The 21740-nt window shown below is 51.3% G+C and overlaps 1 protein-coding gene across 17 annotated transcripts; it reads left to right on the plus strand.

The window, feature by feature from the left end:
• The first annotated feature begins 1761 nt into the window (after positions 1–1761).
• On the plus strand, positions 1762–15409 carry LOC111935249 (uncharacterized). Of its 17 annotated transcripts, none has more exons than XM_086846481.1 (25): positions 1762–1982; positions 2292–2404; positions 3028–3190; positions 3722–5509; positions 5868–5939; positions 6323–6394; positions 6597–6668; positions 6756–6857; positions 7282–7389; positions 7673–7744; positions 7827–7904; positions 7992–8090; positions 8526–8606; positions 9128–9199; positions 9282–9383; positions 10350–10457; positions 10734–10805; positions 11215–11286; positions 11374–11472; positions 11906–11986; positions 12661–12753; positions 13090–13155; positions 13447–13560; positions 14184–14346; positions 14882–15409. In XM_086846481.1, exons 4-25 carry the CDS (start codon positions 5413–5415, stop codon positions 15111–15113), a joined length of 2127 nt encoding a protein of 708 aa, XP_086702607.1. In that variant the 5' UTR covers positions 1762–1982; positions 2292–2404; positions 3028–3190; positions 3722–5412; the 3' UTR covers positions 15114–15409. The 17 variants fall into 17 exon arrangements, with proteins under 17 accessions (XP_086702607.1, XP_086702609.1, XP_086702612.1 ...); XM_086846483.1 differs by having other exon boundaries at positions 7833–7904; XM_086846486.1 differs by having other exon boundaries at positions 6323–6388; positions 7833–7904.
• Positions 15410–21740: the final 6331 nt, after the last annotated feature.

Here is a 21740-nt window from a genome sequence, read left to right on the forward strand (position 1 = left end):
TGGTGTTATTGGAAAAGTGTTGGACAATGGGGGGTGCTGGCTCCACAAGGGAGTTGTTAAAGAAGTTAAAGACTTATGTTGCTTTGGCAAGTCTCTTGATGTTACTGAGATACTTGACCCCCTGTCACTGCAGTTTTAATGATCAGTCTGCCATTTCAACAATGGACTGCCCTGTTGTGGAGTGAGGGGTGCCTATGTTGTGACTCACACCCTACTGATTAAGAAATTGATGGAATTTTTGTGAGGTGTAAGCGGGTCTGTTGTCAGTTTTGATTTCTTTGGGGATACCCAGGGTGGAAAAGGCTAGGAGGAAGTGTCTGATAACATCTTTTGCCTTCTGTCCCATGTGTGCGAAAGTGAAAATAGCACCTGAGAATGTGCCTATAGACACATGGATATATTTTAGTCCGCCAAAAGAGGGATAGTGAGTTACATCCGTTTGCCATAATTGCAGGATTCAAGTCTTGGGGGTTAACCCCGATGCCTAAAGATGGTAGGGCGTATTTTGAAAATTAGGGCAAGATGCCACTATTGCTCTTGCCTGTTCCCTGGAAATTTTGAACATCCCCATTACTGTGGGTATGTTTATATGATAAACATATATGATAAAACTCATGTGATAACTTGGCTCATTGGAACGTGTTATGTAAGGTAGTCTGTTGTTGTAGTATGTTTATTCAGTTCTGTTAAAATTGTTAGTGTTTTGTCTGTTTGGTATGTTCCTGGTTCTCCCCCATTTACTGCTTTGGTTGGTTCCATTTGTCTGTTATGTAAACCCCTCCCAGTTTTCCTGAATGTTCTCCGTCAATCACCTTTACCCTGCCCCATCTCCCCATCCATCATCGTAAACCCCACGTCTCCTTCCAGCTCCTTCCATGTATATCATCCCTTCCTCAACATGTTATTGGTTGTTATGTTATGTTCCCGCCTTCTTTGTATCCCCATTGGTCCCTGACATTGTAACCTCCTTCCCTTACCCCTCCCTCCATGAGCTCCCATTGGACCCTGGACTGCGCTCGCCCCTGAGATAAAACCCCATGCACAGAGGTGCTCTGGGCTCTCTTCTGTCCTGACTTCTCCCAGCCCAGACCCTTGTGCTCATCCCCTCTCTTGAATAAACCTGTTCCTGGGAAGTTCAGCCGAGTGAGTCTCCTCCTTCCTCTTGCCACCACCCATGATGTCTGATTTGGCAGAGCCCGGCAGGATTCGGTGCTCTGAAGGTTCTGCAGTGGGATCGCCTATCCCCTGCAGTTCCCCACGCCTGGCAACTGCCCGTGCCGGAGTGGCACCGTAGAGCTAGCCTGGAGCTCCAGTGTGGCCAAGAGCAGCGTCAGTCTGTGCCACCACTGCCAGAGCATCTGCTTTTTGTTTAACTTTGGTGATTGGACCTGGAAGGTCAGTGTGTGATCTGACATGCATTATGTATGGTTTTGATCTGTGCTCCGTTCCAGAGTGGGATCAGGACATGGTTTATCTGGAAGCCTTGAGACATGATGGTTTGGAATCCTTAGAGAATGCTGGAAGCCAGTTCTTAATGCCCCTTTTTGAACAGGACAATCAGCATCAAGGTGGCAAGAGGTCACCCATGTGCCGTTTCCCTTAACATAATCTGAGGGTTGATGAATTCTGAAAACCTTGCCCTACTCCCTTCAAAAGCCCTGAGGAAACCCTGACAGCATTACTGTCAGTGGGAGGAAGGAGCATTTAGCTGTCAATCTTCTTCCCCTGTTCAATGCCAGTGTCTCCTTCCATGTGCTCTGTGCAGTCACAGAGAAGAGCAGAGAGGGAAGGGGCCGGGCCCTGGGCTGTGCCCCGGGGCTGTGCCTTGCACGGCTCCTTTGCAGGCCCCAGGGAGCCTGAGGATCTCCTACAGAGCTACAGGAGCTCATCTGTCCTACCTTTCTTTGCAGCCAAACCTCTTGGTGAATGTGATGCAGCTTCTCAACCCACGTTCTGGAAGGAGACTCTGGGAGATGGTGAGGGTAGGTCAAGGCCATTCCCCCTGGGAGAGCGGTCAGCTCAGAGCCCAGAGCTCGGTCAGGGTGGCATCGCTGCAGGTGCCAGGACAGAGCCGTGCACGTGTGTGCCCTCGGCCTGCGCAATCCGCTCATGACTTCCGTTCAGGAGTTGTGGCTCTTTGGAGGAAGGAGGGCCCTGGTCCTACCCAAAATCAGAGGTGTTCTCCTGAACTTTTTCCATGACTTTGACAACGTCAGCCTTCTGGAAATGCCACCGTACTGACTGTGGAATTCTTTCTTCTGATCTACCTGTGCCTCTTCCTTTTCTCAAAGGATGACGCAAAAGGTTGTGCACAAGGAGACACTTCCCAGAGGAAGCACTGGCTCCCTGGCAATTCCAGATTCAGGAAGAGAGGCAATTGCAGGCAGAGGCCCAGACACAGGAGGTAATTGCTGTATAAAAGCCTCGGCGGGGCTGTGTGGCAGCAGCTCTCCCCCCAGGGCCAGCCCTTGCACGGCCCGGCAGCCGCCAAAGCTTGAGGCACCTCAGCTCCCAGGCCTCTGGAGCTCATTCCCAGCCCCTGGGAAACAGGACTCATGCACCAATGTCCATCCCACTGCAGCTGCTCCTAGAGCTGACCCTGAGCATCCAGAGGCCCAAGGCACAGGAGCAGCTCCAAGTGGGAGCCCTTCCGTGAGCCCAGGGCCACAGCCAGCCCTGGCTCCCAACTGGGCAGGGCTGGCACTGGCTCCTGACAGGGCCTGGCTCTGTCCCCTTGGGCTGGGGGAGCTGTCACAGAGCAGGGAGGGTCAGTGGTGGCAGTGGCTGCTCAGGGATGGGTTTGACTCGTGTCCCTGGAAGGAGCCACTGCCCAAGCAGCTGCGCTGTCCCTGGGCTCTGCTCCCGGCCTTCTGGGCTCTGTTGGGTGGCACAGCCTGTGCCAAGGGGCAGCAAGGTGCCTGCAGGCCCCAGCTCTGGGGCAAACAGAGAAGGTCCAGGCATACCCAGCATGCTGCCAGCTCAGCAGTGGAGCACAGCATGAACTCTCACTGACCATTGCTCCCACAGATGCAGTCACCACAACACGTGTTCCTGATTCCCAGAAGGGCATCAGAATGAGTTTCTGTCAGGGAACACGCTGCTGGCTAGTGATAATGGCAGGCCTGCTTTGTTTGGTGCTTTTCTTCATTTTGTGCTGTTTTGGAATCTGGTATATCTGTCAGAGAAAACAGTGAGTATTTTGTTCATCTTTCCCTCAAACACCTTCTTTAGAAAGTCTATTGTAGACAGGAAACATTCTCAATGAGGCTGCTGTGGACTTGTGGCTAGTCAGTGGCTGCCCAAATAACTCTGCTGAGATTTCTGCTGCTGCCCAGGGCTTTCTTTGGCCTCTTCACTGCGGGGCCTTGTCCTGGGGAGCCCGCTCGGGCTGCAGCCAGTGCTGGCTGCCACTGAGGCTGCCTGGCCAAGAGCAGCCCCAGGAGTAGCAGGCAGAGACAAAGCAAGGTAGGGAGGAAAAAGAGAGGGGAGGAGATTGGCCTTGAAAGGCAGACATGCTCTGGGGCCTGCTCCTGGCCAGGGACCTTGCCCAGAGCCATCCCCTGCTCACTGGGGCCTTGAGGGGCAGCTGTCCAGCTGGGCCAAGCTGTGCCAGCAGCTCCAGCCATGCTGGGGAGCCTTGGCAGCTCTGGCTCCTGCAGTGCAGGAGGGTCCCTGTGTGCCAGAGGCTTCTGGGAGCCTCAGTCACCTTTTCTCTCAACAGGAGTGCCTCTGCAGCTTTACAGGACTGGTCAAACACCTCACGCAGGGAGAATTACACCTCTCTTCCTGCATCTCCAAGTCACTGTCTGCTGTCCCCACCAAAGCTACATTATCAACTTCTTGCTCCGCCACCAGCAGGGAGGCATGGAGCACCATGTTATCTTTGTTTTTCATTTTTAGATTTAAGAAGTTTTTAGAAATATTTAGAATTTTGTTTTTGTAGAAAGTAGTCCACAAATCTTTCATCTCTGTTTCCATAATAGTTTAGGATTTTTCAAAGGTGTTTTTGAATTTCCAGCCTGTCAGTGTTGAGACAGACACACAACACACACTTGTGCAGAGACTACAATGGCTTCTTCTTCATTATGAGGTTTCTTCTTCATTATAAGGTTTTCAAATTCAACTTTTATTCACTTAACAAAGCATGATCTTAAGTCATTAGTTACATCAAAACAGCTCATTATATTCATTGGGCAAAGCAATGGCTCACTGTATTATATTCGTACAAAGCAACATCAACATCAACAAAAAATTGGCAAGAGTTTACAAGAGATCATTAAGGCACATAATGCTGCCTCTAAGGCACATATTACGTAACTGCAAACACCCCTTTATGTACCTTTTTATTGGTTTCCATGCTAACAGCCTTGCTTTCTTCCTTGCTGTGGATAAACGTGTATTTTCTCAATTTCTTCTTCAGCTAACACAATTGTTTGGCCTGCAGACCACTTGCTAAGCCCATCCACAGTCACCTCTTAGTCTTTAGAGGGAAACTTTGAGCACAGTGAGAATCTTCCACTGTGGCCAAACACCTCCCTAAGGGACACCTGCACCACACATTTCACATCTCCATGCCCATATGTGATGTCCCTGTCGCAGCTGCATTACCAGCTTGCTGCTGGGCAGATGCTGCCACCACCCAAAGCAAGGCTCTGTGTCCCTGAAGGGACCCGCCCTGCTCTGTGGCCTGGACTGAAGGTGGGTCCCTCCTGCCAGGGCAGGGCCCAGCACAGCTCTTCGGTTCCAATAAAGAGATGGAGCTTTCACCCCAATGTCTGGCTAGTACCCCCAGCAAAGCCCACACAGCACCAGCCCTGGCAGAGCTCTATGTCCAGGAGCAGGTGGGGCTGACCAGGTGGGGCAGGCAGGAGCCAGGCAGGGGCTGCTGTGACCAGTGGCAGGGCACTGAGGGGCTGGTGTGAAGGGCCATGTTGAGTGGCCCTGCGTTGAGGGCACATTTCCTACCGTGGCATCACCTGGGCCTGGACCTCCTCCAGTGGCATGCCCAGGGAAAGAGGCAGCCATCAAGAGCATCTCCTGGGATGCATTGCCTGACCAGCAATGTCAGCAGGCAAAACCAAGATTTTATTTAGCAATGACCCTTTGATAAAGTCAAAAATTTACAGTCAGGGCAGTCCACTAGTACAGATGGGAGTACACTCCAGGGCTACAGCCAAGGCCATGAGGTCACAGCAGCCTCTGGGATGACAGCAGGCTGAGGTCAGAGCAGGCTCTGAGGTCACAGAGGTCCCAGAGCCCCGTGGTTGCACCACATGGACCGAGCAGTCAGTCCTTGACTGCGACTGTTGCGGCAGCAGCGGCAGCAGCAGCAGTGCGGTGCTGACATTGGGACAGCGGTGTCAGGACAGTGGTGGCAGCAAGAGCTGCAGGACTGGCAGAGGGCAAGGCACCATGGCCTTTGCTCTGCGCCTCTTCCTCCTGCTCCTCCTGGCAGTGGCCCTGCCTGACAGGGCTGCCCAGGCTTCTCCACAGCGAGCACAGGGAGCAGGTGAGCAGGCGGCCTGGCTTCCCTTTCCTGGGACAGCACTTCCTTCTCCCTGGGAAAAATTTGGGATGGTTTTCCCCAGGGCTTTAGGGAGGGTTTCCTCTGTGGGAGGGAGAGAGTCCCCAGGAGCCCTGGGCTGGTTCTGTTGCACCTCCAGAGATGGGGCACAGGGCCTGCAAAGAGGGTGGAGAGTGACCAGGATCCAGCCCAGAGCTCCCCAGGCCCCTCTGCAGCTTTGACCATGTCCATTGACATCTGGCTCCCACAGCCTTACCCAAACCCCTTGCAGTGCCCAGTTCCCTAAGGCAAAAGGGGATTCCAGTGCACCATGGACATGGTTTTGATCTGTGCTCCATTCTAGAATGGAATCACGACTTGGATTATTTGGAAGTGATGATAAATGGTGGTTTGAAGACTTTGCCAGATGCTGGAGGCAAGTTCTCAATGTACCTTTTCCGAACAGAATAATTAGTCTTAATGTGGCAGGAGCACACGCATGTGCCGTTTTCCTGAAGAGTCTGCAAATTGATGGATTCAGGAAACTTTTCCGGCTCCCTTCCAAAGCCCTAAGGGATCCCACAGCATCACTGTCAGTGGGGGGAAGGAGTATTTAGCTGTCAATGTTCTTCCCATGTGCAATGCCAGTGTTTCCTTCCATGTGGTCCGTGCAGCCACGGAGAAGAGCAGAGAGGGAAGGGGCCAGGCCCAGGGCTGTTCCCCAGGGCTGTGCCTTGCACGGCTCCTTTGCAGGCCCCAGAGAGCCTGAGGATCTTCTACAGAGCCACGGGAACTCTTCTGTCCTGCCTTTCCTTGCAGCCAAACCTCTTGGTGAAGGTGATCTGGCTTCCCAACCCACATCCAGGACTGAGGCTCTGGGAGATGGTGAGGGTAGGTCAAGGCCTTTCCCCCTGGGGGAGCGGCCAGCTCAGAGCCCAAAGCTCGGTCAGGGTGGCATCGCTGCAGGTGCCAGGACAGAGCCGTGTACGTGTGTGCCCTCGCCCTGTGTGATCCCCTCACCGCCCCTGCCGCTCAGTGCTGCCTGTGCAGATCAGCAGAGATGACAGAAGCTTCTGTGGCTGTTGAGTTACAGGTGTGTCTGCAGGGAGGACTTTCCCAGCTCCTGAGATGGTTACTGCACGCAAGCCTGGCTCCCATCGCAGGGGTGAGTGGTCTGTCCTTGCTGACCCCACAGGCTCACCCCTGGTTTTGTGGGATCTGTTCCTGGGAAATGGAACTGTTTTGCTCTAAGGTCCTCCAAGAGGAAATGCCAAAGCCACAGGACCCAAGAAACCCCAGTACCACTCCAAGACCATGCAGCAAATGCTGAAGGAAATGCTGCAGGGAGCACAAGGTGGGTCCATGTCCCTTAGCTGGGGGCTTTCTCTTCATATCTGGACACGCTGTGCCCAGCACAGCAGGAAGGGATCCATGGCAGCCTGGCTGCCCTGCTGCTGCTTTCACGGACTGCAGAGCTGTTTCCCAGCCTGGCCTGGCTGCAGCTTCTCCCCAGCCTCTGCAGGAAGGCATTTGGCATCAGCAGACAGGGAGCCCAAACTGCACCATGGGCCATGCACACCCTGAGGTCTCCAGCAATTTCTCAGTGTCCGAGTAGATCAGGAATGGCAGCTGTTGGGACCAAGCAGGGCCCTGGCCAATCCCCAAAATTTATATGATTTCCTGATCCTTAACCAAGTCTTTGATAAGCATTGCCTCCTGAAGATTCCCCAATGGGGAATGGTTCCATCTGATCCAACTATATAATTTTCTTTTTCCAGAGAAGGACCAAAGAGCTCTGCTGAAGGCAGCACTTTCCAGAGGAAGCAGTGGCTCATTGGCAGTCTCTTCAGCAGGAAGGGAGGCCATGCCAGGCACAGTAACGAAAGGTAATTGCTGTGCCTCTGGGCCTGAGCCCTGCTGAGGCTTGAGCTGCCATCACTGCTGCATGGCAGTGCCTGCCCTTCAGGGATGCTGCACAGAGCATGGAAAGAGTGTTGAGAGTGACCAGGAGCCAGCCCAGAGCTCCCCAGACTCCTCTACAGCTTTCTCCATGTCCACTGACATCTAGCTCCCATGGTCTTACCTAACCCCTTGCAGTGCCCAGTTCCCTAAGGCAGAAAGTGATCCCAGCACACCCTGAAAAAGGTTCTCATCTGTGCTCCCTTCCAGAGGAGGTTCCTGGGAAGGTTTCTCCATTACATTGGCTGCATAAAGTTGTGAAGCCCTTGGAGCCTCCTGCAGGTATGTTCTCAGATTCCCATTGAGGAATAATCATTGACAACCTGGTAGGAACCAGGTGACAGAAGTTTCTGAGGCTGTTTAGTTACAGGTGTGTCTGCAGGGAGGACTTTCCCAGCTCCTAGGCTTTTTACTGCCCACAAGCCCAGCTCCCATCGCAGGGGTGAGTGGTGTGTCCCTGCCAAACCCACAGGCTGACCCCTGGTTTTGTGGGATCCATTCCTGGGAAATGGAACTATCTTCTGTTAAGGTCCTCTGAGACGGAAGAGCAAAGCCCCAGGAAAGAAGGGATCACTTGAGTCACATGACACCCTGAAACAAATCATGAAGGAACTGCACAAAGGCCATGGTGGGTGCATTTCCCTCAGCCTTCTCTTGCGACTCAGCAGCCAGGGGCTTTCTCTGCACCTCTGGACACGCCGTGCCCAACACAACAGGAAGGGATCCATGGCAGCCTGGCTGCCCTGCTGCTGCTTTCACAGCCTGCAGGGCTGGTTCCCAGCCTGGCCTGGCTGCAGCTTCTCCCCAGTCTCTGCAGGAAGGCATTTGGCATCAGTGGGCGGGGTGCCCAAAACTGCACCATGGGCCATGCACAGCTTGAGATCCCCTGCAATGTCCCAGTCTCTGAGCAGATCAGGGAGGGTTGTGGTTTGCATAATAGAGAAAGCCTGGGCCTTTTCCTGATCCTTTTCCATGTCTTTGACAAGCACTGCCTCCTGAAGAGGCCTCTTCCCTGCTATCCAATGGTTCCATCTGATCCAGCTGTACCTTTTCCTTTCTCAAGGGGTGGACAGAGAGGCTCTATGGAAGGTGGCATTTCCTGAAGCAAGGGAGGCAATTGCAGGCACGGGCCCAGGCACAGGAGGTAATTGCTGTTCTGGGGTCAGCCCTTGGTGGGGCTGTGTGCCAGGAGCTCTTCCCACAGGATCTGCCCTGTCTGAGAGGGGTTGACTGTTCCTTGGGCTGTCTGAGCTGTCCCAACGGAGAGAGGCAAGGAGGGATAGTTGTGGCACTGCATGCTGCAATTTTCCCCAGGGCTTTAGGGAGGGCTTCCTCTGTGGGAATGAGAGAACTCTCAGGGGCCATGGGCTGGTCCAGCCAAACCTCCAGAGATGTTGCACAGGGCCTGCAAAAAGGGTGGAGAGTGACCCGAGCCAGCACAGAGGCTCTGGGAGATGGTGAGGGTAGGTCAAGGCCTTTCCCCCTGGGGGAGCGGCCAGCTCAGAGCCCAAAGCTCGGTCAGGGTGGCATCGCTGCAGGTGCCAGGACAGAGCCGTGTACGTGTGTGCCCTCGCCCTGTGTGATCCCCTCACCGCCCCTGCCACTCAGTGCTGCCTGTGCAGATCAGCAGAGATGACAGAAGCTTCTGTGGCTGTTGAGTTACAGGTGTGTCTGCAGGGAGGACCTTTCCAGCTCCTGGGATGGTTACTGCACGCAAGCCCGGCTCCCTTCACAGGGGTGAGTGGTCTGTCCTTGCTGACCCCACAGGCTCACCCCTGGTTTTGTGGGATCCGTTCCTGGGAAATGGTTTTGCTCTAAGGTCCTCCAAGAGGAAATGCCAAAGCCACAGGACCCAAGAAACCCCAGTACCACTCCAAGACCATGCAGCAAATGCTGAAGGAAATGCTGCAGGGAGCACAAGGTGGGTCCATGTCCCTCAGCCTTCTCCTGAGTCTCAGCAGTCAGGAGCTTTCTCTGCACATCTGGACACGCAGTGCCCAACACAACAGGAAGGGATCCATGGCAGCCTCGCTGCCCTGCTGCCGCGGCGGCGGCGGAAAGCCCGGAGCACCGCGACTTCTCTAGAGAAACAGCCCTGAGAAGGGCCGGTTTGAAGTGCGTGTGCGGCTTCGAGCAGTCGAGTGATTCCAGCTCAGCTCAGTAATAGTATAGTGATTTCAGCTCAGCTCGGCTCGGCTCAGCGGCGGCAGCGGCAGGCAACACAGGAAGTAGGGACGAGAATGCTGGTCCAGCGTTCCACCGAGGCAAAACCTTTATTCAGGCAGAGCTTTGGCGAAGGGTGCCAGTAACAGCAAACCTCCCGAACAGGGGAGAACCCGGGGTATTTATGGGGAAGGAGAGGGGTGGGGGGAGCCCGAGATACATGTATCAAGGTGGGACAGCAGGGGGGAACACCAATGGGACACAACAGTTTAACATATATCTAACTCAAAGGCCTCTGGGAGTGACACATTGTGTTTCTCTGAGTAAAAGGTGTCTTGCTTCCAGGGGAGAGCCAGGATCTCGGGCTCGGCAGGCTCCTCCGCACCCACACCCTGCTGCTGCTCTCACGGCCTGCAGGGCTGTCTCCCAGCCTGGCCTGGCTGCAGCTTCTCCCCAGGATCTGCAGGAAGGCATTTGGCATCAGCAGACAGGGAGCCCAAAACTGCACCACAGGCCATGCACAGCCTGAGGTCCCCTGCAATTTCCTGGTCTCTAGGCAGATCAGAAATGGCAGTTGTTAGTAAGAGAGAGATCCCTGGCCCACCCTGGAGAGCCTCAGCATTTTCCTGGTCCTTATCCATGTTTTTGACAAGCATTGCCTCCTGAAGATGCCACCTCCCCAGTGGGGAATGGTGCCATCTGATCCAACTGTCCCTTTCTGCAGAAGTTGATGAAGAGGCTCTGCTGAAGGCAGCATTTCCCAGAGGAAGCAGTGGCTCATGGGCAGCCTCTGCTGCAGGAAGGGAGGCCATGCCAGGCACAGTAACAAAAGGTAATTGCTGTGCCTCTGGGCCTGAGCCCTGCTGAGGCTTGAGCTGCCATCACTGCTGCATGGCAGTGCCTGCCCTTCAGGGATGTTGCACAGAGCATGGAAAGAGTGATCAGGAGCCAGCCCAGAGCTCCCCAGGCGCCTCTGCAGCTTTGGACATGTCCACTGACATCTGGCTCCCATAGCCTTACCCAAACCCCTCGTAGCTCCTAGTTCCCGAAAGCAGAAGGGGATCCCAGCACACCATGGACATTGTTCTGATTATCTTCTCTCTTCTAGATTGGGAACGTGACATGGATTATTTAGAATTATTGGTGAATGATGGCTTGAAGATCTTGGGACATGCTGGAGGCAAGTTCTGAATGTCCATTTTTATAGCCAGAATAATAAGTGTCAAGGTGGTGGTCACTCATTTGCCAATTTCCATAAGTGTCGGAAGGCTGAAGGATTCTGGAAACCTTGTCCTGCTCCCTTCTGGAGCCCTGAGTGATCCCACAGCATTGCTGTCAGTGGGAGGAAGGAGAATTTAGCTGTCAATCCTCTTCCCATGTGCAATGCCAGTGTCTCCTTCCATGTGCTCTGTGCAGCCATGGAAAGGAGCAGAGAGGGAAGGGGCCAGACCCAGGGCTGGAGGTGCGAGGACAGAGCTGTGCACGTGTGTGCCCTCGGCCTGCGCGATACCCTCACCGCCTCTGCAGCTCAGTGCTGCCTGTGCAGATCAGCAGAGATGACAGAAGCTTCTGTGGCTGTTGAGTTACAGGTGTGTCTGCAGGGAGGACTTTCCCAGCTCCTGGCTTGTTTACTGCCCACAAGCCCAGCTCCCATCGCAGGGGTGAGTGGTGTGTCCCTGCCAAACCCACAGGCTGACCCCTGGTTTTGTGGGATCCATTCCTGGGAAATGGAACTATCTTCTGTTAAGGTCCTCTGAGACGGAAGAGCAAAGCCCCAGGAAAGAAGGGATCACTTGAGTCACATGACACCCTGAAACAAATCATGAAGGAACTGCACAAAGGCCATGGTGGGTGCATTTCCCTCAGCCTTCTCTTGCGACTCAGCAGCCAGGGGCTTTCTCTGCACCTCTGGACACGCCGTGCCCAACACAACAGGAAGGGATCCATGGCAGCCTGGCTGCCCTGCTGCTGCTTTCACAGCCTGCAGGGCTGGTTCCCAGCCTGGCCTGGCTGCAGCTTCTCCCCAGTCTCTGCAGGAAGGCATTTGGCATCAGTGGGCGGGGTGCCCAAAACTGCACCATGGGCCATGCACAGCTTGAGATCCCCTGCAATGTCCCAGTCTCTGAGCAGATCAGGGAGGGTTGTGGTTTGGATAATAGAGAGACTGGGCCTTTTCCTGATCCTGTTCCATGTCTTTGACAAGCACTGCCTCCTGAAGAGGCCTCTTCCCTGCTATCCAATGGTTCCATCTGATCCAGCTGTACCTTTTCCTTTCTCAAGGGGTGGACAGAGAGGCTCTATGGAAGGTGGCATTTCCTGAAGCAAGGGAGGCAATTGCAGGCACGGGCCCAGGCACAGGAGGTAATTGCTGTTCTGGGGTCAGCCCTTGGTGGGGCTGTGTGCCAGGAGCTCTTCCCATAGGATCTGCCCTGTCTGAGAGGGGTTGACTGTTCCTTGGGCTATCTGAGCTGTCCCAACGGAGAGAGGTAAGGAGGGATAGTTGTGGCACTGCATGCTGCAATTTTCCCCAGGGCTTTAGGGAGGGCTTCCTCTGTGGGAATGAGAGAACTCTCAGGGGCCATGGGCTGGTCCAGCCAAACCTCCAGAGATGTTGCACAGGGCCTGCAAAGAGGGTGGAGAGTGACCAGAGCCAGCCCAGAGTTCCTTAGGCCCCTCTGCAGCTTTAGTCGTGTCCATTGACATCTGGCTCCCACAGCCTTACCTGACCCCCTTGCGGTGCCCAGATCCCGAAAGCAGAAGGGGATCCCAGCACACCATGGCCATGGTTCTGATTTGTGCTCTGTTCTAGAGTGGGATCAGGACATGGCTTATCTGGCAGCCTTGGCACATGATGGTTTGGAATCCTTAGAGAATGCTGGAGGCAAGCCCTTAATGTCCCCTTCCGGACAAAATAATCAGTTTCAAGATCCTGAACTTTATCCATGACTTTGACAAGCTCAGCCTTCTGGAAATGCCACCATGCTGAATGTGGTATTCTTCCATCTAATCTACCTGTGTCTCTTCCTTTTCTCAAGGCATGAAGCAAAAGGCTGTGCACAAGGAGGCACCTCCTGGAGGAAGCAGTGTCTCACTGGCAACTCCTGATTCAGGAAGAGAGGCAATTGCAGGCAAGAGCTCACTCACGTGCCATTTCCTTAACATAATGAGGGTTGATGGTTTTTGGGAACCTTGCCCTGCTCCCTTCCAAAGCCCTGAGGAATCCCTGACAGCATTACTGTCAGCGGGAGGAAGGAGCATTTAGCTGTCAATCTTCTTCCACTGTGTAATACCAGAGTCACCTTCCATGTGCTCTGTGCAGTCACAGAGAAGAGCAGAGAGGGAAGGGGCCGGGCCCTGGGCTGTGCCCTGGGGCTGTGCCTTGCACGGCTCCTTTGCTGGCCCCAGGGAGCCTGAGGATCTCCTACAGAGCCACAGGAGCTCTTCTGTCCTACCTTTCTTTGCAGCTCTTGGTGAAGGTGATGCAGCTTCTCAACCCACGTTCTGGAAAGAGACTCTGGGAGATGGTGAGGGTAGGTCAAGGCCTTTCCCCCTGGGAGAGCGGCCAGCTCAGAGCCCAAAGCTCGGTCAGGGCAGCATCGCTGCAGGTGCCAGGACAGAGCCATGTACATGTGTGCCCTCGCCCTGAGGCTCATGACTTTGTGGCTCTTTGGAGGAAGGAGGGCCCTGGTCCTACCCCAAAATCAGAGGTGTTCTCCTGAACTTTTTCCATGACTTTGACAACGTCAGCCTTCTGGAAATGCCACCGTACTGACTGTGGAATTCTTTCTTCTGATCTACCTGTGCCTCTTTCTTTTCTCAAGGGATGAAGCAAAAGGTTGTGCACAAGGAGACACTTCCCAGAGGAAGCACTGGCTCCCTGGCAATTCCAGATTCAGGAAGAGAGGCAATTGCAGGCAGAGGCCCAGACACAGGAGGTAATTGCTGTATAAAAGCCTCGGCGGGGCTGTGTGGCAGCAGCTCTCCCCCCAGGGCCAGCCCTTGCACGGCCCGGCAGCCGCCAAAGCTTGAGGCACCTCAGCTCCCAGGCCTCTGGAGCTCATTCCCAGCCCCTGGGAAACAGGACTCATGCACCAATGTCCATCCCACTGCAGCTGCTCCTAGAGCTGACCCTGAGCATCCAGAGGCCCAAGGCACAGGAGCAGCTCCAAGTGGGAGCCCTTCCGTGAGCCCAGGGCCACAGCCAGCCCTGGCTCCCAACTGGGCAGGGCTGGCACTGGCTCCTGACAGGGCCTGGCTCTGTCCCCTTGGGCTGGGGGAGCTGTCACAGAGCAGGGAGGGTCAGGGGTGGCAGTAGCTGCTCAGGGATGGGTTTGACTCGTGTCCCTGGAAGGAGCCACTGCCCAAGCAGCTGCGCTGTCCCTGGGCTCTGCTCCCAGCCTTCTGGGCTCTGTTGGGTGGCACAGCCTGTGCCAAGGGGCAGCAAGGTGCCTGCAGGCCCCAGCTCTGGGGCAAACAGAGAAGGTCCAGGCATACCCAGCATACTGCCAGCTCAGCAGTGGAGCACAGCATGAGCTCTCACTGACCATTGCTCCCACAGATGCAGTCACCACAACACGTGTTCCTGATTCCCAGAAGGGCATCAGAATGAGTTTCTGTCAGGGAACACGCTGCTGGCTAGTGATAATGGCAGGCCTGCTTTGTTTGGTGCTTTTCTTCATTTTGTGCTGTTTTGGAATCTGGTATACCTGTCAGAGAAAACAGTGAGTGTTTTGTTCATCTTTCCCTCAAACACCTTCTTTAGAAAGTCTATTGTAGACAGGAAACATTCTCAATGAGGCTGCTGTGGACTTGTGGCTAGTCAGTGGCTGCCCAAAAAACTCTAAATCTGCTGAGATTTCTGCTGCTGCCCAGGGCTTTCTTTGGCCTCTTCACTGCGGGGCCTTGTCCTGGGGAGCCCGCTCGGGCTGCAGCCCATGCTGGCTGCCACTGAGGCTGCCTGGTCAAGAGCAGCCCCAGGAGTAGCAGGCAGAGACAAAGCAAGGTAGGGAGGAAAAAGAGAGGGGAAGAGATTGGCCTTGAAAGGCAGACATGCTCTGGGGCCTGCTCCTGCCAGGGACCGTACCCAGAGCTATCCCCTGCTCACTGGGGCCTTGAGGGCAGCTCTCCAGCTGGGCCAAGCTGTGCCAGCAGCTCCAGCCGTGCTGGGGAGCCTTGGCAGCTCTGGCTCCTGCAGTGCAGGAGGGTCCCTGTGTGCCAGCGGCAACTGGGGGCCTCAGACATCTCTTCTCTCAACAGGTGTGTCTCTGCAGCTTCACAAATCCTGCCAAAGACTTCAGCTGGAAAGAGCTGTATCGGTTATCGGCCATCCCCAAGCCACTATCGAACGTCCCTGCCCCCGCTTCATTACCAGCTCATTGCTGTGGAGGTGCAACCTCCATGCAGAACAGGACCCTCTGCCCTTGCAGGTGCTGGCCCTCGTGTCTTGCCAGGCCTGAAGGTGGGCCCCTCCTGCCAGGGAAGGGCTTAAACAACACCTTTGGGCTTCAGCTCTGGTGTCTGGCTGGTACCACCAGCACTGACAAAGCTCCTTGTCTGGACACAGCCAGGTTGGGCAGGCAGCAGTCAGTCACAGGGCTCCTGAGACCAGCAGCCACTATGTTTATTTTTCATTTTGAAGTGTTAGGGGTATTTTTTTTATAGAAAGAAATCCCAAAATATTTCTTTTCTTTTTCCACAATAGTTCTGTATTTTTCAAAGTAGTTTTAGGATTCTGGAAAAGTTTGACTATTTTTACACTTTTTGAATAAATGAAATTGCACTTAATTAGTAGTCTTTATTCTATGAAGAAATAAGCCCAAGACACCCAGCTTATTGGGAAGGCTCTTTTCCCACTGGAGATTTGGACCTATTCACAACCAAGTTGCATAAAACTTTTTCCCAAATATTTTCCATGATTTCTGAGGTCACCTCTTAGTCTTCTGAGGCAAACCTGGAGCACAGTGGGAAGCTCTTAAAGTCACTGTCTTTGCTTTTGGAACAAGTCCCTCAGTTCTGGAGCAGGGGCTTCTCTCAGCTTCCTGCAGCCCTGCTCCACTCCAAGGCTGTCCTGAGCCCTCTCCTGCAGCTGTTGCTGTACCATGGCACTGCTGTAAACACAACAGCTCTGCCACACTCGCTCAGAAGGACTGGAGAGAAGCTTTATGGCCTTGTTTGCATCAGGCTTTTGGCTTCTCTAAATACAGGTTTACTTTTGAATTACTTTTTGAATTATATGTTTCATCTGACACAGGCACTGTCGCCACTTTCTTATGGAGGCTAAACTGTGATGGGCTTTAACAGCTTTCTGGCCAGCATAAGGCCTGGAAAACCATTTCATGGAGCCATTTACTCTTGAAAATATCCCCATCTATGTACCAAAAGAAGCTTGTTTAAATGCTAGAACTCACCAGGGCATCCCTCCAGGACATGCCTTTCTTTCCCCCACCTCTCCCTCCATGACTGCCAAACAGCACCTTTGACAGTTCTTTTCTCCAGAAGCCGAATGGCACCATTTTATTTTGGGGAGGAAAAAAAGTAAATGTTCTATGATATCATCATCACAATGAGCTGAAAATTAGTAAATGACATCAACAACTCAGACTGTGGATTTATTTCTCAGAGTGTAACACTGGCTTTACTATCCCTTCAAACTGCAGATGTGTTACAGTCTTTAAAATCATTTTAATGCAGACGCAACTTTGGAGTTAAGCACAGCAAAAATCAAAAATAGGTGCCTGGTTAGTTTTCCCTGGTGTGGACATACTGATGGGGTTGCAGTAATTCTGGAGACTCAGGGCAGGACAGGTGCCTACTGCCCTTACAGCTATTGCCCCTTCACAGCATCCTGCTCCCAGAGAGCAGCCCCAGCCCTGCACTGCTGTTCCAAAAACAAAAAAATAGAGGGAGAATGCAATTTGACGTGAAAGGGGAAAGAGAAATCAACTTTTCAATGCTCCATCCCTCTGCCTTAAAATCCTTACATATTACTTTTGATTTAAAATCCCACAAAGTTCACAGAGCTTTTGACTTGGATGTAAAAGAAGAAAATTCAGTGTGATCCCTGGGATGGGAAAAGGAAAAGCAATTATGTTGTCCCTACAAAGAACAAAGAACTTGCTTCTGCTGATGAAGGTGGGATGTGAGGGGCTGTGAGGTTCAGATTTCCTCCCAGAGTTTCATGTCACTCATTCAGACAAACTATTTCTTTAATAAAAACCAAACCCTGACCCTCTGACAAAAATCTGGTTCCAGTTGTGACCAAGGTAAATGCAGACATGGAAAAGGAAATGGTGTTCAAGTTGGACAGAGGTATACTGCCAGATCACCTGATAGCAAAGCCCTCACAGTTATTGTAGGCACTTGGAATGTATCTGGTAACTTAGAAATGAGTAATGATTAGTGTCTTTTTTCCTGAAAGGAGATATATTGTTGTGTAATAAAGAGCAGATGTCAAAAAAGATTTCAAAGACTTGATAAAAAAAACCTTAGGAAAACTGCATTGCTCTCCCTGACTTTGGTGGCAAAGTCAGCTGTTCCAGCCCCACTAGCAAACATGACATACATGTGTTGTCACTGCTTTAATTTAGGAGCACAGTCCCTGGGAATTCCGGCATGTCCTGAGCAGGGAATCTCTTCCCAGCAGCAGGCAATGTCCTGGAGTGCAACTGGCAGCAAAGGGCCAGATGCAAAGAGAAACTCATCCCAAGGAATAAAGTGTGAGGCACAGCCAAGTGTGGGGAACATGCGCTGCTCTGGGCAGTCCCAGCTCTGCTCATCCTCATCCTGCAGGGACATTGGGAGCTGGGGCAGGAGCCAGGACAGTCCCATGGAGAGCCAAGGGTGGGATTCTCAGCAGATGTCCCACAGCAGCCTTGCTTGGGCTTCAATGAGTGCCCATTTTACACCACTGAGGAATCAGCTAATTTCTTAGTGTTTAAACCACATTGAGTTCAAGGTTCATGTGCAATTTCATTAGAGCACAGACTTGTGACCTTTTATCTGCTATCTGGCCTAAGTACTGATAGAGACTTGGCTAAAGTTTATATAATCTGCCATTAATAAATGCAATTTATGACAGTGTCAGGCAAAGACAACACCACAGCTAATGGTGCTCTCAGCACAGACCAGGAATTTGGTCTGAACAGAGACAAGACTTAATTCATTTCTTGTCCTTAAATGCCTGGCATTTAGGTCAGGCCCAAGGCAAAAGATGGTGTAAATATAAAGGCTCCATGTCAGAACTGCCAGGCTTTGCTAATATTAGCAAAATTAGTAGCTCAGTTACTTTAATACAACCCAATACTGCACTTTATAATCCCAGCGCCGTGTCTAAAGCAAACTCTGGCTGCAGTGACCACCCTCCAGTCCAGTGACAAGCCCTGAACATGACAAGATGTGTGTCTGAGCTTCACTCAGCTTACCAGGAGTAGCTGTGAGGTGCAGCAGAACAGAGCACAGCTCATAAACACCTTCTCAGGACTGGAGGCATCGAGATCAGATCACACCCTTGTCCTTGTGCTTCCCCTTTGCCCAAAACCCAACTCAGGGCCAGCCCCAGCCCCAGGTGGAAGGCAAGGTGGCAGTGTAGGTGGTGAGCACCCTGCTGCAAACTCTGCAAGGACACACATCTGCCAGCTACAAAAAAAAAAAAAAAAAATGTATACCAAAGTAACTTTGGTTTCCATTCATGCCTGATCTGAGCAGAATTAATTCAAGGAAATCAGTTTATTTGGCAAATTCTGGCACATTTAAAACTACCATAATATAAAGGTGAGGCCTTGGCACAGGTTGTCCAGAGCAGCTGTGGCTGCCCCTGGATCCCTGGAAGTGTCCCAGGCCAGGCTGGACAGGGCTTGGAGCTTGGAGCAGCCTGGGACAGTGGAAGGTGTCCCTACCCCTGGCAGGGGTGGTACTGGATGAAATCCAGTAAGGTCCCTTCCAACCAAAACCAGTCTGGAATTTCTGTTACTCTAAAATGCATTGCCTGTAATAGATTTTAAATTTTCATTTAAAATTAATGCAATGTGCACAAATCTGATCTTTATGGAAGCTCTGCATATTTAAAAGAACTTATATTTAAATGTATATACACTTTATAGCTCTAATTCATCCTTTGAAAAATTCTATGGCCCTATCTGAAAGCCAAAGAATATTTATTTTCAAGATCTGTGATGAATGAGATCCAGAACTGGGACTGTTTTGTAAAGTATCATCCATGCCAAAATCCTCATCCAAAGAAAAATTCCAATAACAATTATGAGGATTCTATACATCAAATACCTAGTTCTGCTTTACTTAAAGTGAAAGAGAAATTTATAAATCACTGGAAAAATCACTTTAAAAGTATATGTCAAAAGATATTAAAAGTCAGACACCTGAAATATCACTAAATGAGTGGTTTTTGATTTATCTTTTCAGCATCTAAACAATACCACTGTGATTTTGCTAAAGGATCCCAATGCATTTAGCCATCTTAACTTGGAATTTAATCATCAGAGTTTAAATCCTCTAGAACCTGACCTCCCCTGGCCAGCTCCAGCTGTTCCCTGGGTGCCATCCCTGTGCCAGGGACCAGAGATCAGAGCTGCCCCTCGGGAGGAGCTGCAGCCCCCAGGGAGCTCTGACCTTAGTCTTCTCCAGCTGAGCAAACCAAGTGCCCTCAGCTGCTTCTCCTGTGGTTTCCAATCCAGACCCTCCACCAGCCCAAAGCTCAGCTCTGAATTCTCCAGTGTCTTTCAAAGTTGCTTTGCTGCCCTCGAGCCACTGAGCAAGGAGCTCAGGTGTTCCCTGTCACCTGGAGCAGGGCAGCACAGCTGCCTTTGGGCACCAATTCAGCTCAAACCAGGACCTGAGCATATGGCAGCACTGTGACAGTGCAAAATACAAAAATCCATCTTATCCAAGATGAAGTTAAGGCAACCCCCATCATTTGTATTTTACACTTGTGGCAATTCATTTCCCTAGCAGTAACAGGGCAGTGTCCTCCAGTGGTTCCAGCTCTGAGCATGGAGTGAGGCGACCCCCAAGCACATCCTCCACAGCTCTTGCCCACTCAGAGCAGGTGTGCTCCATAAAGCCACTGAGGTGCTTAACATGCACTAAAGTGAGCCCAGGGCGCCCAAATATTTTCAGAAACTTGGGTCTCACCCAACATGTTCTAATGCCCCACTTACAAGGTTAGGATCTCTTCTTTCCTTAAGAAGCCATGAGGACACAGAGACACTTCCCAGTGTCAGCATAGCACTTCTGCAGGAACAGGATATAGACAAGTCTTCACCACATTGAGAAGCTGCTGCGAGATCCAGAATATGGAATGTTCTAACTCTGCTTCCCAAGATTCTCTTGAAATAAAAGAGCATCAAGCCACTCATGATGAAGACTGCTGAAATCAGCTCAAATTGAGCACATTTAGAGTAAGTGGGGTCCAGGGGATCCAGCACATCATAGAGTCATAAATACTGAGTACACTGAGACTCCATGGAACATTTAGTGCCCTTTTTTACTATAAAACTACTGTATTATCAATGTCTTTGGGCGGGTAAACAAAGGAAGAGGTTTTTGGTTCCACATGCAAATCACTGTTCTTTCACCTGAAAATGAATCATTAAACAATTTACTGGACCATCTCTGAACAACTTAATCAAAAATGCCAAAGCTAAGAAAGCTCTGGGTGATGCTGACAGCTAGTTTCAGAGCAGAGCACAGGGGCACTACAGGTCTTATCTTGGCTAAAGTGAACCTTTCTGTATTTTCCCCAGGAAAGCAACATCCATTGTAAGACTAGCTGAACACAGTTCTCCAAAAGGTTTGCTGTACTGAAGTGAGGCATTATCAAGTCCTAGTCAGCATGGTCACCACAACATAACTAGTTCAAGGAATTTTAGGATCTCCTGTCCACAACATTTTGATTTATGTCAAGTACATTTCTGAAAGTACAGGTCATTTCTGCTTCAGCCCAGATTTGAGTGACTGGATCCCAGACATATTATCCCAGGTTAAGTTGATTAAAAACAAAACTATAACTAATAGAATTAGACTACATAAATACTCAGTGTAACTAAATTAATCGCACCCAAAGCATGTAACACACAGCCAAACAAGACCATGTAACACAAATGCTGTCTGAAATAAGAAATGATGGAAATTGTTTTTCCATCCAATTTGACCTCTCTACCTAGAGAATGTCATCCAGCACATGTAACAAAAACTCTCACTGCAAAGTTGGTGACTTTCCAAGCAATAAGGATTGTGATACATGGAGACATGTTACTAGGAAACTTGATGAAATGCTAGACTTGAGAGAAAATTTTTTGACCTAGTGGGAGTCCTGGAATTTCTCAGAGCATTGCATATCAGCCAAAAGCAGCAGGCCAGCCTTCAACATTAAACAGTTCTCCAGAACACGCACAGTCTCTACAGTGGAGACAGAAAACCTAATCACATTTAAATTGAGCCACATAAGACTCCCAAATTCAACACACATTCAAGAGATATTTACTCCAATTGCAGTATAAACCCACTAGGCCCTTCTGCATAAGCAAGGAACTCAGCAAGGACAGAATGGAGGGACCATGCACACAATGCCAACACTTCATTTGACAGCACTCCCATGGAGAGGCTTGCTGGCATTGCCTTGTCCTTGGGCCACTGCATTTCCCACTCCAAGGTTATGCAACCCCACCAAAGCAGCTGGGATTCCCATCAGCTGCTTGTAAACTACTGCCAGGTTTTTTCACTCTTCCCTGCAGGGAGAGCCTGATGATGGTGAGATTGCCACAGGGCCAGAGAGATTTCCTGGAAACAAGTCTGGCCACACTATTATGCTGCATAATGAGATGGACCAAGAAAGAGCCTGTGGAAGGATTTACACAGTAGCTCAGCACTGGTTAAACTGAGCACTTGTGGGTTGTTCGCTGCAGAACACTTAATCTGTTTTACATGCAATAAAATTTTAAACAACTTTGTTTTAATATCACATCTCTTACAACATTACTGTACCTGTTCAAAAAACCTGCACTATGTTACTAGGTGATGCAAATCCAGGGCTGCACATTCCTGACAGGATCATCCTTAGAAACTTCTGTCTGCTCCTACCATAAAACACAGAAAGACATTT

This window comes from Cyanistes caeruleus, chromosome 11 (genome assembly GCF_971803275.1).
Source record: "Cyanistes caeruleus chromosome 11, bCyaCae1.hap1.1, whole genome shotgun sequence".
Lineage (NCBI taxonomy): Eukaryota > Metazoa > Chordata > Aves > Passeriformes > Paridae > Cyanistes > Cyanistes caeruleus.